Source organism: Neomonachus schauinslandi, chromosome 5 (genome assembly GCF_002201575.2).
Source record: "Neomonachus schauinslandi chromosome 5, ASM220157v2, whole genome shotgun sequence".
NCBI lineage: Eukaryota > Metazoa > Chordata > Mammalia > Carnivora > Phocidae > Neomonachus > Neomonachus schauinslandi.
In genome coordinates this window covers 7,473,725-7,486,270 of record NC_058407.1, presented here as the reverse complement: position 1 = coordinate 7,486,270, position 12,546 = coordinate 7,473,725, and the positions used below count along the sequence as shown (strand labels likewise).

Here is a 12,546-nt window from a genome sequence, read left to right as displayed (position 1 = left end):
CCCCAGTTAGAAGAGATGCTTTTGAGGACACAGCAAGATAATGTGAAGTCATTTAATATAGTAAGTGCTCATTCTTGTTGAGAAATTAGACCATCCCTCTTAAATGCAGCATGCTTGGAAACCCTAGGTTCTAGGGGACGTTACTAATACTACAAAGATTCGAATCAGGCTAGTCATGAGTAGGAGAGTAAGAATGAGTATCATTGCTGGGCTTTTTTTTTTTTTTTTAAAGATTTTATTTATTTATTTGAGAGAGCGAGAATGAGAGAGAGTACATGAGAGGGGGGAGGGTCAGAGAGAGAAGCAGGCTCCTCGCCGAGCAGGGAGCCCGATGCGGGACTCGATCCCGGGACTCCAGGATCATGACCTGAGCCGAAGGCAGTCGCTTAACCAACTGAGCCACCCAGGCGCCCCGCTGGGCTTTTGTTTTAAACGCTGGATTTCCTGGCTAGTGATGAGGAGCCCTAGAGTGAGTTCCAGGCTTTTCTACGCACTCCTAAGGGGACCTTACCCAAGTCCAGGTTCCTTTCCCTCAGTTCTATTTACAAAGTGTTGAGAATGAAAGAGCTCAAGGTAGTGTGATGTTAGAAAAATAACCATCCGAGGTCTGTGATACACAGAAGTGGTATGATCTCTCTCTCTGAATTAAATGACCTTGCCTTGTCTGCTGTTGATCCTCCAGGAGAGAAGAAACAACCAAAGCGTAATTTGGTTGGGCTTTTGTAAGCTCCTAAGTCAGATTTAGTAAATGTGCATCTTGGCTCCCTCACATACATACAAGTGAGCGTGGGCAATTTACCTGGCATTTTCGAGCCACAGTTTCCTCATATTTATAATAAGAATGATAAGGGTGAGGTCAGCGCATCCTCCCGGAGTGGCCGGCAGCCTGGGCAGGTGGTGAGCAGCAACCTGGGAGCACGAATTCCTCCGGCCGAAGCTACAGCAAGCAGACGGATGCGCATATGCGTTTATACCCCCGGGCCAGATGCAGAGGGAACATCTCGTATGTCTTGTTTTAATGTCTTATTAAAATATTAGAAGAAAAGCAAGGCAGGACCACGAACTCAGGGGAGAGATTAGTCATCCTCTTTCTCTCCCTCCCCCTCATCCAGAAATTCCAGCCTCAAATCTGTACAGGGGGGAGAACGCGCACCTGATATACTCAGCTAGACGACTATCCAGCTTTCTAGTTTGAGCCCAAACTGTCCCTGAATGTGCGATAATCCTTATTGTAACTGACTGCATCACCTATGAAAGCCAGTCCCACGTGGGATTTACTTCTGGCCACTCCGAAGCAGCTGGGGACATTTCCCTTGTGGGCCCTGCCAGTGTCTCCGGTGTTCTGCATGACCCTACAGTTTTGACGTGGCCCTATTTATTGCTGTGTTGACCAGACAGCCCCCACAACCTTAGTTGTCTGTTGCTGTGTAACAAATCAGCCCAAAACTTGGCTTAAAAACAATGGACACTTACTGTTTCTCACCATTTCAGTGTGTAAGGAACTGGGGAGTGGATAGGCTGGCTTGAAGTCCATCATGAGGTTGCATTCAAGATGTTGGTCAGGACTGCAGTCCTCTGAAAGCTTGCCTGAGGCTGGAGGATCCACTTACAAGAAGGTTGATTGATCTTGTTTTTAATTTTCTGTATCTTGTTTTGACATCTGGGACGGGGGGTGCTTATAGGCCTGGGGAAAGACTGCCCCTCCCAAAGCTAGCTAGTTCCTGAACACAGTTAAGACTGTATTTGCCAGCATGCCTCTCATGCAAGCCAGAAACCTTACCAACATTGTCCCTGCCCTAAATCACTAGGCAACTCGAAACCACTCTTATAGCGCAGAGCCCACTGGAATTGTTCAGACTAGTGAATCCTAAGCTGTTTTACTCTGCCCTGCTTGCCTTTGCCACAGAAACCCCCGTAAAGACTGTGGCCTAAGCTTTCCCCTTGCTCTGGCTTCTACCACCTGACCAAATCCTGGGTGCTTCCCCTGTGGCCCTGTGTGGTGTGGCATGCCCCCTTCTCTTGGGAAATATAAGTAGTAAATTCTTCCGATGGCATCGACCTCTCCTCTCCTTCAATTTGTAGTCACCTACAAATTAAGATCCTGTGAGTACAGATGAGACAGGCTCACTGCCATGGCTGGCAGTTAATGCTAGCTGTTGGCTAGAAGCCTTCGGAACTCTTCACAGGTTGCCTAAAAGACTTCATGACACGGCTGTGACTTCCCTCGTAGCCAGGGATCCAAAGACATGAAGGCAGAAGCTGTAATGTCTTTTATGGAGCTTGGAAGTCACACATCATTCCACCATGTTGGTCATGCAGGCCAGCTCTGAGTTGGTGTGGGCTGAGACTGCGCAAGGGCATGAATTCCCGGAGGTGAGGATCCCTGGGGGCCATCTTGGAGGCTGGCTGCCTTAGGACATCATGGAAAATACTGACTTGCTACTTTCTTTTTCTTCCTTCAGAAGAGGACAAGCAGTTATACCCACCCACCCGACCCCCACCGTAGGCAGATATGTCTGCTCAAAGTCAGAGGCACATAACCTGATTTTTCAAAATGTAACTTAGCTGACATCGAGAGGGACTCGGGGATACTGAGTGTCTAGAACATGCTCCCCTTCCTTCCCCATCAGTTTTTGTTTAGTACTTAACATACTACAAATGACCTTTAGCAAGGTCATTATTGCAAATATAAGAACATTCCTTAATCATGGGTCCTCTCAGGAAACTTATTCTAAAACAGAAGTTCCTAACCAGTGTGTGGGGTCAGAGGACCCTTTCAGACCCGATGAAAGCCCCTGGACTCTCTCCAAAATGTTTTTATGCAAAATTCTGCAACCAACTTCATAGATGGCTGGATGGAAATTACTAGATGTCCTTGCTTGCGTGTCTAGGCTTTAGGAATTCTCATTCTCCACTTTCGGAGCATCCATGTTAGGGCAGCACCGCAGGTGCTAGGACATCACACAAGTTCCTGCTCTCTCATGAGGGCAATGATCAGAAAACCACCTCCGAGATTAGTTAAGGACAAGTTAAAAATCGAATGTCACAGCGCTGGGGGAAAGAGAGATGAGGTAGTTTGTACCTCAGGCCCTACAGAAGTGATACTTGAGTTGAGACTGGCATGAGGAGAAAGCCCCCAGTGCAGTAAAGGAACACCAAATATGAGAAGAAAGTAGGTTTGGAGTGTTCGAGAAACCAAATGTGAAACAGAGCAAAGACAGAACATGGTGGAGAGGCAGACACAGGACAGGCAATGGAGGCCACTAGGAGCAGGGAAAAGAGCCAGTTTTTTTTGGAGGATCATAGATGGACACCCTGCCCTTTGAAGGCTTACGATGGGGCCGTGGTGACTAGGCTAACACTCTAGAGGCAACTGGGCACTAGGGGTGAAGATCCCAGGAGCCCCTGCCCCACCGCACTTCTTAGGGCTCAAGTGGAGATGGCCCAGTTTCTACCTAGGTGGAGATTGGACCTCTTGATCTTTCTGCATCCCCTAAATTATGTCTTTTAAAGTATGATTATAAATATTCATACACAACAAAAGACAGTAAGCACCTGAAACTCCACCCTCCACAAATATAAAACTGCTTGGGGTGGGGTGGGGGTATATGAATACTGGAGTGAGCGGGAGAAAGGACTCGCCCAGCAGGTACAGAACGGCCTTAGCAGGACAGGCTGGTTTCCAGGTTTCCTGCATATGCTCCCAAACTGGCTGAAAGGACACTAAATAAAATCTCACTCATCCGACCATTATGGTATCCAGTTATCTGTACTTCGGCAGGAAACTTCTCTTGCTGAGGTACGTGGATCTCACGGCGCTTACCCTAAGATAACAGAAGAGGCAGGTGAGGTGGCAGTGGCTTCAGTCATCACCCCCCCAACTCTCTAGCATGTGCCAAAGGCTACTAGGAGCCCTAATTCTGCAACAGTTCTCAGCTAGGGGTGACTTTGCCACCAGGGAACATCTGGCAATGTCTTGGGGGTGGGGGATTGCTCCTCACATCTGGTGGCTAAAGGCCAGAGATGCTGCTGAACATTCAGCAGCAGACAGGGCTGCCCCAAAACATCAGCAGTGCTGTGGCTGAGAAACCCTTTGTAGCCTGAGAGCAACACCTCAGTGATCGAGTCTGTACAAGACACTGGGCGACTAGAAAGAAACGGAGGTAATGGCTTTTCCACATCTTCTCGGTAAAAAGTTTGTGTAACCATTCTAATAATGCTAAGCAGTTCTTCATTCAGGTATTAGCTGGATACATACCAAGACTCACACTTTCTTTAAATTGGAATATGAATATATTTCTTGATTAGGATGCTCACAAGAAATGACACACTAGCGCTGTCCTTCTGATGTGATAAATACACACATCTGACCCACATCGTGGCAGGAAACAGGAGTCAGGGCTCTCAGAGCTGGTACCAAGTGTCCACTGAAGACATCTCCATTCCTCGATTCCAACATCTCTGCTGTAGCTTCCAGTCAGGTCTTTGTGACTTGCCCAGACTTCTTCGTTCCAGCATCAGCTGACCCTCTTTTTTTCTAGCCACTGTGGACTCCTTCAAGACCTAGGTCAGCTGCCTCATGTCTAACTGGCCCAGGCAGCCTCTGGAATTCTGCAGCACATCTCTTTGGTATGCTGCTGCCCCGCCACCCTCGGGGCATGGCTGGGAGTTGGGGGAGAGGGGGAATAACATCACATGACCAAAGCAGACAGCAGGGGTGTACTGGCAAATGACCCTTGGACATACACCTAACAACCTCACAGAATACATGCTTTCTCCCCAAATGATACATAACCCCCTAGAGGGCAAACACATATGGAATGATTCTGTACTCCAGGCACAAGGGATACAAAGTGAATGGTGTTTACATCCATCAGGTCCTACACACAACAGGGAGTTAGCGCCTGAATGTTGGAACCACATCTCTATCCTGGCTCTTCCCTGCCTTTGAATGGTGTCACCACTCTGTTTCCGCCTGTTTTCGGCATTAGTTCATTTTTCAAAAGAGAGGATAGGACGGCAGAGAGAGTAGAATGGGAGCTTGGGGTGGGAGGTTAATATGTGGCTAACAACCTATACAACAAAACAAAAATAATACAAAAATGCAAAACCCAGATTTAGTACTAGAATCTAATGAGAAGGTAGCTGGAGAAACTACATGACGACACAGACAATATGATACACAACCCCAGGGGGAGGATTCGGGGGGACGGGCAGAGGCCACTGGTTTAGACTAAGAGCCTTTCAATGGACTGCTGAATAGACTGGATCTGCTGCTTCAGCTGTGAGCCTTCTTTGATGGTGACAGAACAGGCGATGACAGGCCTGGAAACCCCGCAGGCCCGCCCGAGGGCCTGCTTGGAGCGCACAAACACGTAGGGCACATTCTTATCCTCACATAGCAGTGGAAGGTGCAGGATGATCTCCAGGGGCTCAGCGTCTGCAGCCATCACGATGAACTCAGAGATGCCTCTGTTGAGGGTTTTGGTGGCTGAGGAGAGGACAGGAGGTCAGTAAATGATGGGGGGAGGGGGAGGTTGGGCATGGAAGCTACAACAAAGCAATTTCCAAGGAAAAGAAACACAGGTGCAAGAAAACTGGGCAAAAATCCCCAGGCACAAGCAATTCTGTGTGTCCTGTAGTGGCCCTGGGAAGTGATAAGGGATTTAAGCATCAATTAGCCATCCTCCATGCCGTTCGCAAACCCTACATAGAAACCATCAGTTCTGTGAAAAACACATCCTGAAACACCACTTCTTTCCTCTCCGCGGCTACCACACTTGTCCAAATCACCACCATCTCTTGCCTGGTCGACAGGAACAGCTTTCACACAAACTCTGCCAGCATGAAGCTCTGCGGTACAGCACTTCTCAAACTCCGTGATCGAGGAGGGATCTGGGTTTTACCATCCCAATTTGTCATGAGCAGTATTTCTAGAAAGCTCACACCACACGCAACTTACCAAGCAAAATCAGCACCCCAGAGCACTGTTTAACCACTGTGGCCCAGTGCTAGCGCACAGACACACTTTGTTAATGCCGGAGTACTGACGAGAGCACACACTCTGGAGCCACAATGCCCAAGTTCAAATCCAAGGTAAATGCTGCAAAATGTTAACAACTGGTGGATCTGAAATAATTCGTAGTCCATTAACCTTTAGCATCCACTGCCAAAATGCTGCTCTTAAGTCCTTCCACTGGTTCCAATCAAAGAGTATCCAGCCCTCTTTCCAAATTGGAAATCTAAGCCAGAGACAGTGCCTTTATCATTCTACTGAAACACTCTCTGGCTGCCTTACCTTCATTGGCTCCTTTTCGAAGCTGCTTGTAGTTACATGACTGCTGAACAAGGTCCAGTAGTTTCTTGGTGAGGTGGGCGTCTGCGAGGGGGTAGGCCTTTGGATTTACGTCAGCTTCAGTCTATGGGAATTGGAGGGGGGGGGTAGTCATTAAAGCATCAGTCAAACTGAACCAGAAGTTGTTCCAGACAAGTCATAAAATACTTCAATTAACAACTGAGAGAGATAATGATCAGCTTAAAAAGTTTTAGCAATTACCCAGTCCAATGATGTACACTAAAGCTTATATACTTTCATTTGCCTCTCTTTTGCTTGATAATATTATAGCAAATGGATTACAAATAGGTTCTCATGGCTCAGTATCCACTTGAGTCATACAAATTTACTGAATCAAAATTAAGGTATAATTTATACAAATGTAGCACAAAGTTTTCTCTCTCCATTCCCCATTCAAATCTTCCTCTGTCCTAAGAATCCTGGTTTCCAAAACATCATTTTCTCATTTATCTGACCTGCTAATACATACAAAATGGCTGGTACCTCTACGAACAAGCTCACCAAGGTCGAAATTTCTTTTTGTTCTTAGAATATATCTGACTAGGGCCATCTAGTCAGAGTACTATAGTCAAGTTATTCAAATCAATTTTTTCCTGTGGTTATCAATTTGATATACAATTTGGGTTCCTTTGTATTCAGCTTGCTTAAAAAAATTAAGATTTGGGGTGCCTGGGTGGCTCAGTTGGTTAAGCGGCTGCCTTCGGCTCAGGTCATGATCCCAGGGTCCTGGGATCAAACCCCACATCAGGCTCCCTGCTCAGCGGGGAGCCTGCTTCTCCCTCTCCCTCTGCCTGCCTCTCTGCCTACTTGTGCTCTTTATCTCTCTGTCAAATAAATAAATAAAATCTTAAAAAAAAAAAATTAAGATTTTACTTTTCAAATATATAAAATATCTACATGTTTTCAAAGTAAAAGCTATGTTAGTGAGCTAAAAGTGTTTTGAAAACTGGTAAATAGTAAAGCATTTATTCCCACCTTTCCTACACAGACTGTATCACTAGGTAATAAATAAATGACAACTTTCTCTTGTATCATTATTCCACCTAATAAAGAAGGAATGAGTGAATCAAATCCCACCATCCTGCTACCCACATTCATTAGGTAATGAATCCAGACATAAATTAATGGATGACAATGATTAGTAGCTACCGACATCACAAGATGCCCTGTGATCATCACCCCTCTTGAAGAACAAAATATCTATATTCAAGTAGTCTTGGGGGGGGGGGGATCAAAAGGAAAGAAAAAAATCTGATCAAGCCTTTGATTCTAATATTAGATATTTAATATTACGGAATTATTAAATTTTGGGGAATTAAAATGGCACTGCGGTTGCTAAAAAAACCCCTTATTTTATACATACTTTAGTACTTATGAATAAGACGCTACGTCATTGGCTTTGCTTCAAAATAACCCACGCAGGGAACGAACTGGATGGGGGCTGCTTATACCATTCCTTCCTCTTCATCCCTACCTCTCGAGCTTAACCATTTTCATTAATTTCTCATTTGTTTTCCCTATGATTCTTTTTACACCTATGTATCTTTGCATATAAAATTAGGCTGCACCCCACGTTATCATCGCAAGCAACGAGCGGTTCGCCGCGGTGGTCCGGTCTAACCCTGGTTTTGGAGGCTGGACCGCGGCATGCGGCACGCGGCACCGCAATTCTAGGTGGTGACCCGTGGGCGATGGCCCGGTGGGAACACTCACCATTGCGTCTGTCCCGGTGGTCTCCTGCCCGATACCGCAAGGACACAGAAATGACCCACCCGCAGGGAAGCAGGAAGTGACATAGGGTGACGTCAGCGGAAGTGACATCAAGCGTGAGATTGCACCAAAACGCCCGGTCCCTAAAACATTGCAGTGGTCCCAGGATGAAGTGGTATTAAGTGAGGGCTAGAGTTCCCTGAAGAAGTGGGGAAAAGGGTCTCCTTATTTTTGGTCTGCTGTTCTCCATACATTCTAGAATCTGCTTTTCAAGGCCCACAAAAATCTGCTGGGATAATCTGATTTGTAGATTTGATATAATCCCAATTGCAGCAAAAGACATTTAGGATGCAGAATCTGTCAATCACTTAAATATATACTATAAACCAGTACTTTTCAGTAAGGCTTTACAATTTTTCCAAAAGGCTTAATATCTTTTAGATTTACTCCTAGGTATTTCAGGCTAAGAAAATCCACTTTATTAAGAAAAAAATTCACTTTATTTCCTACTGTATTAAGGATTTTTCTGAAACTAATGATGTACTACCCATTGGCTAACTGAATTTAAATAAAAAATAAAAAAAGAATTTCTTCTTGTGCTTAGATGAAAAAGACTTTTTCCTTTAATTTTTTTTTACAGTTTTTCTAATGTTAAACCAATTTTGCATTCCTGAGATAAAACCAACTTAAATAGGCTTTCTTATTTTATATCCATTAGCTAATGGACATAAGGTTTCTTGGGGGGGGGGGAATGATAAAAATGTTCTAAAATTCTACAGCAATGGTTGCACAACTCTGTAAATATATGAAGAACCACTGAACTATACACTTCAAAACAGGTGATGAACTTTTTATAGTACATAAATTATCTCAATAAAGCTATTTTCAAAACTAGGTATAGGTTTTTTCTCATGAAAAAATTTTAATTTCGTTTCTTTACTCTTCAGTTTTTTTTTTAAGATTTTATTATTTATTTGACAGAGAGCACAAGCAGGGGGAGCAGCAGGCAGAGGGAGAGGGAGAAGCAGGCTCCCGCTGAGCAGGGAGCCAGATGTGGGGCTCTATCCCAGGACCCTGGGATCATGACCTGAGCGGAAGGCAGACACTTAACCAACTAAGCCACCCAGGCACCCCTTCAGTTTTATTTCTACTTAAATTGGTTTTGATACATTTTTTTCAGGCATTTATTCACTTCATCTCAGTCTCTATATTTATAGCTATCAAAATGTTCATAATACCCTTTTTAATATCTGCAGATTATGTCTCCTTCATGTTTGCTACCGCTTACCTATACCTCTTTTGATTATTTTCTTGATTAATCTCACTGGAGGGGACTTTTCAAAGAAAATCTTCTGATTCTGGCTTCCCTATACATTGGATCTATTTGCTTTTTCAAGAATTTCTGCTTTTGTTTGGTATTTAGCTGCTTCCTATGTGCTCTGGTGTGTGGTATTCTCATTATTGATCAGTTCTGTTTTCAAATTTCCATTATAATTTTATTCACTAGATTCACTATGACCACTAGATCAAGTTTATTGATGGTGTTGTTCAAATCCTCTATTACCATACTGATGTTCTGGCTTCACCATCTATCATTTATATACTTAAATGCTATATAATTGCATATTTGTCTATTTCTTCTTGTAATTATGTCATTTTTATTTTATTCATACCTTATTTTTTTAGCCACTGTTTATCTTCATGGATGCATTTCACCTTTTATTATTATTATTTTTTTAAGATTTTATTTATTTACTTGAGAGAGAGAGGGAGAGGGAGCAAGCAACCACCAGCAGGGGAAGGGAAAGGGAGAAGCAGACACCCCACCAATCCCAGAGCTCCGTGATCTTGACCTGAGTCACATAGGCATCCCTGCCTTTCACCTTAAAACCTATTTCTTTATGATGTTTATAGAGGCTACACCACACCTTTTAACTTGGCCTACATTTACCATTCTTTTTACTTTAATCTGTCTTAATTAGAGCACTTGGTCTCTTTTTATATTTATATAAGTACTGATGTATTAGGTTTAAATCCTTCTTTTGTACCTTCTATTTGTTCCAATTGATATGTTTCTTTTTCTTTCTTTCCTTCCTTTGGGTTTATTATTTTTTCACACTACTATTCCCTTTACTGGCTTGGATTTATATACTTAAATAAATGTCAGGTATTTTATTTTTTAAGATTTTATTTATTTGTCAGAGAAAGAAAGCACAAGCAGAGTGAGTGGCAGGCAGAGGTGAGCAAGGAGCGGTTGTGGGACTTGATCCTAGGACCCTGGAATCATGACTTGAGCCGAAGGCAGCTGCTTAACCAAATGAGCCACCCAGGCGTCCCTATCAGGTATTTCCAATGCAGTTCCAACAACCCATCTCTGGAATTTAGGATTCTCAACTCTTAACAAAACATTAAATGCATAAAAAGGGAAGACTTCAGGAGCCCAAAAAACCATCAAAGAGGCCTCACCTTATCACTTTAATTACAATCAACAATAAAAGGTCAGCCCATAAATAGTAACCGAAATTTGCTTAGTGTGTATTTGTTCACCTTTTCATTTTTTCGAGGGTTATTTAAATGAGTGAAGGAATGAAATCACACTGCTACCTAATTTTCATCCCTAGCCTGATCTGTTTGGTCTCCCTGTACACCAGGGAGCCAAAAAACACCCGGGCAAAGTTTTGATTTAACAATAAACACTATGAGCTCATTAACACCATACTAAGTATTAGGATTAGGTGTTTAACATGCATTATCTCATTTAATTTTTTTTAAGTTTTATTATTTGAGAGAGAGAGAGAGAGCCAGAGAGCGAGCGAGCAGGGTGGGGGGGGGGGGGGGGAGAGAGAGAGAGAGAATCCCAAGGAGACACCACGCTGAGCATGGAGCCAGACACAGTGGATCTCAGGATCCTGAGATCATGACCTGAGCGGAAATCAAGAGTCCGACGCTAAAACCACTGAGCCACCCAAGCGTCTCTGCGTTATCTCATTTAATTTAATCATCACAACATCCTCATGCATCTATCCCCATTTTACAGTTGAGGGAAATTTCTCTTAAGTGCAACTTGAGACCACCCCATTCCAAAACTTTTCATGGAATTATGGAAGATGAGCTAGTTTCAAGTTCTAGGCTCAGCCACGTACTAGCTTCAAAATAGGGGATGGGGGGGGGGGGGGAAGGAGTGGGGTAAGATGCCCAACGTGATCCAAGCTCCGTTGGAAGGATTAAACCTCACCATGGAAGTGGAACTCTTTGCAAACTCTTCCTTCCTTACCAAGTGCTAAACAGAACTATCTACCAAGCTACAGGAGTTGACTGAAAGTTGGGAGATCATCAACAGCTTAGAGAAGTTGCACGTGGTGCTACCAGGACCTCTGATTTGGAAGACTACCGCCGCGCGGGAGCCTTTCCTCAACCTGGCCGGGGTTTGGGGTCACTCCACATCTCCCACAGCTCCCAAACGTCAAAGGCTCCAGTAAGTCCCTGGCACGTGTAACCCGCAGCGGGCACTAAGGCGCAGACCCATGGAGATCTAGATCTCCCTCTCCTGAACACCAACAAATGGGGAAGTGGAGTAGGGGAGGTTGATTTGAATCCTGGGTTCCACACCCTTAGCGATCCCCAAAAAGAAAAATAAAAAAAATGGAGCCACGTTTTCTCATCCAACCTTCTACTCTCTCCCACGTGGGTTGTTGGTCTCTTTCTCCCATGCTGGGCCAAGACTCCTCCACTCCCCCGACGCTTTCGGCCACGCGCACAGAGTGCTGCAAAGTACCCCCGACACCACAGCAGCTGGGACCCTGAGGCTTCCGGAGTTCTAACCTCGAGCGGGACTGTTGTAGCCCCGTGGCTGCCCGAGTTCTAACTCGAGGCCGGGCGGCTGGGACTCCGCGGCCGCCGGAGGTCTAACCCCGGGCCGGGCTGTCTGGACAGCGTACGTTCTAAGCCCCGGCAGTCCAGTGAGTGAACCGAACCCGGAGTCTCACGCTTCCCAGCCCCCGCTCCAGGAGCACACACTCACCATATTTGCGATTCCGCAGTCCCGCCACCCCGCAGAGCGCAGGCGACGTCAGAACGGGAGCGCGCGCGCCTCAGGAAAGTCGCGCCGGAGAAGTGGAAATGGCCGCATGCGGCAGGAAGCGGAAGTGACGCCGCTACAAGTGGGCGGATCTCGTTCTCTAAGGGCCTCCCGGAACCGTGTAGGTTCTGGGAGAGGGACCGCAATTTGCTATTTTTGTTTTCGTTATGCTGTAAATCTTTGGCAGGAACAGTGAATTAAATATGCACACACACACACACACCAACAGGTTTCAATGGTGTCATCGTTCCGTTGCCTGTTTATCTTTGAGCACATTCTTGTGCTTTCAAAATCATCTTTTTGACCCTACACTGGTGAGGGAATGGTATGGAGATGATGATGGGTAATCCTAAATGTTTTCCTTCCTATTTAGATATCCTTTTTTTTTTTTTAAAGATTTTAT

General features: G+C 44.9%; 1 protein-coding gene across 2 annotated transcripts; it reads right to left on the bottom strand.

Annotated features, from left to right (window-relative positions):
• Positions 1 to 4,242: 4,242 nt before the first annotated feature.
• Positions 4,243 to 12,173, bottom strand: SNU13 (small nuclear ribonucleoprotein 13). Of its 2 annotated transcripts, none has more exons than XM_021687729.2 (3): positions 12,087 to 12,173; positions 6,299 to 6,419; positions 4,243 to 5,491 (listed from the first exon to the last, which is right to left on the bottom strand). In XM_021687729.2, the coding sequence occupies exons 1-3, from the start codon at positions 12,087 to 12,089 to the stop codon at positions 5,229 to 5,231; spliced, it is 387 nt and encodes a 128-aa protein (XP_021543404.1). In that variant the 5' UTR covers positions 12,090 to 12,173; the 3' UTR covers positions 4,243 to 5,228. The 2 variants fall into 2 exon arrangements, with proteins under 2 accessions (XP_021543404.1, XP_021543405.1); XM_021687730.2 differs by lacking the exon at positions 12,087 to 12,173 and adding an exon at positions 8,069 to 8,156.
• Between the last annotated feature and the right edge of the window lie 373 nt (positions 12,174 to 12,546).

Coding starts and splice junctions, on each gene's coding strand:
- SNU13 (XM_021687729.2), bottom strand. Junction 5,492..6,298: donor TCGAAAAGGAGCCAATGAAG/GTAAGGCAGCCA, acceptor TCCTCTCCTCAG/CCACCAAAACCCTCAACAGA.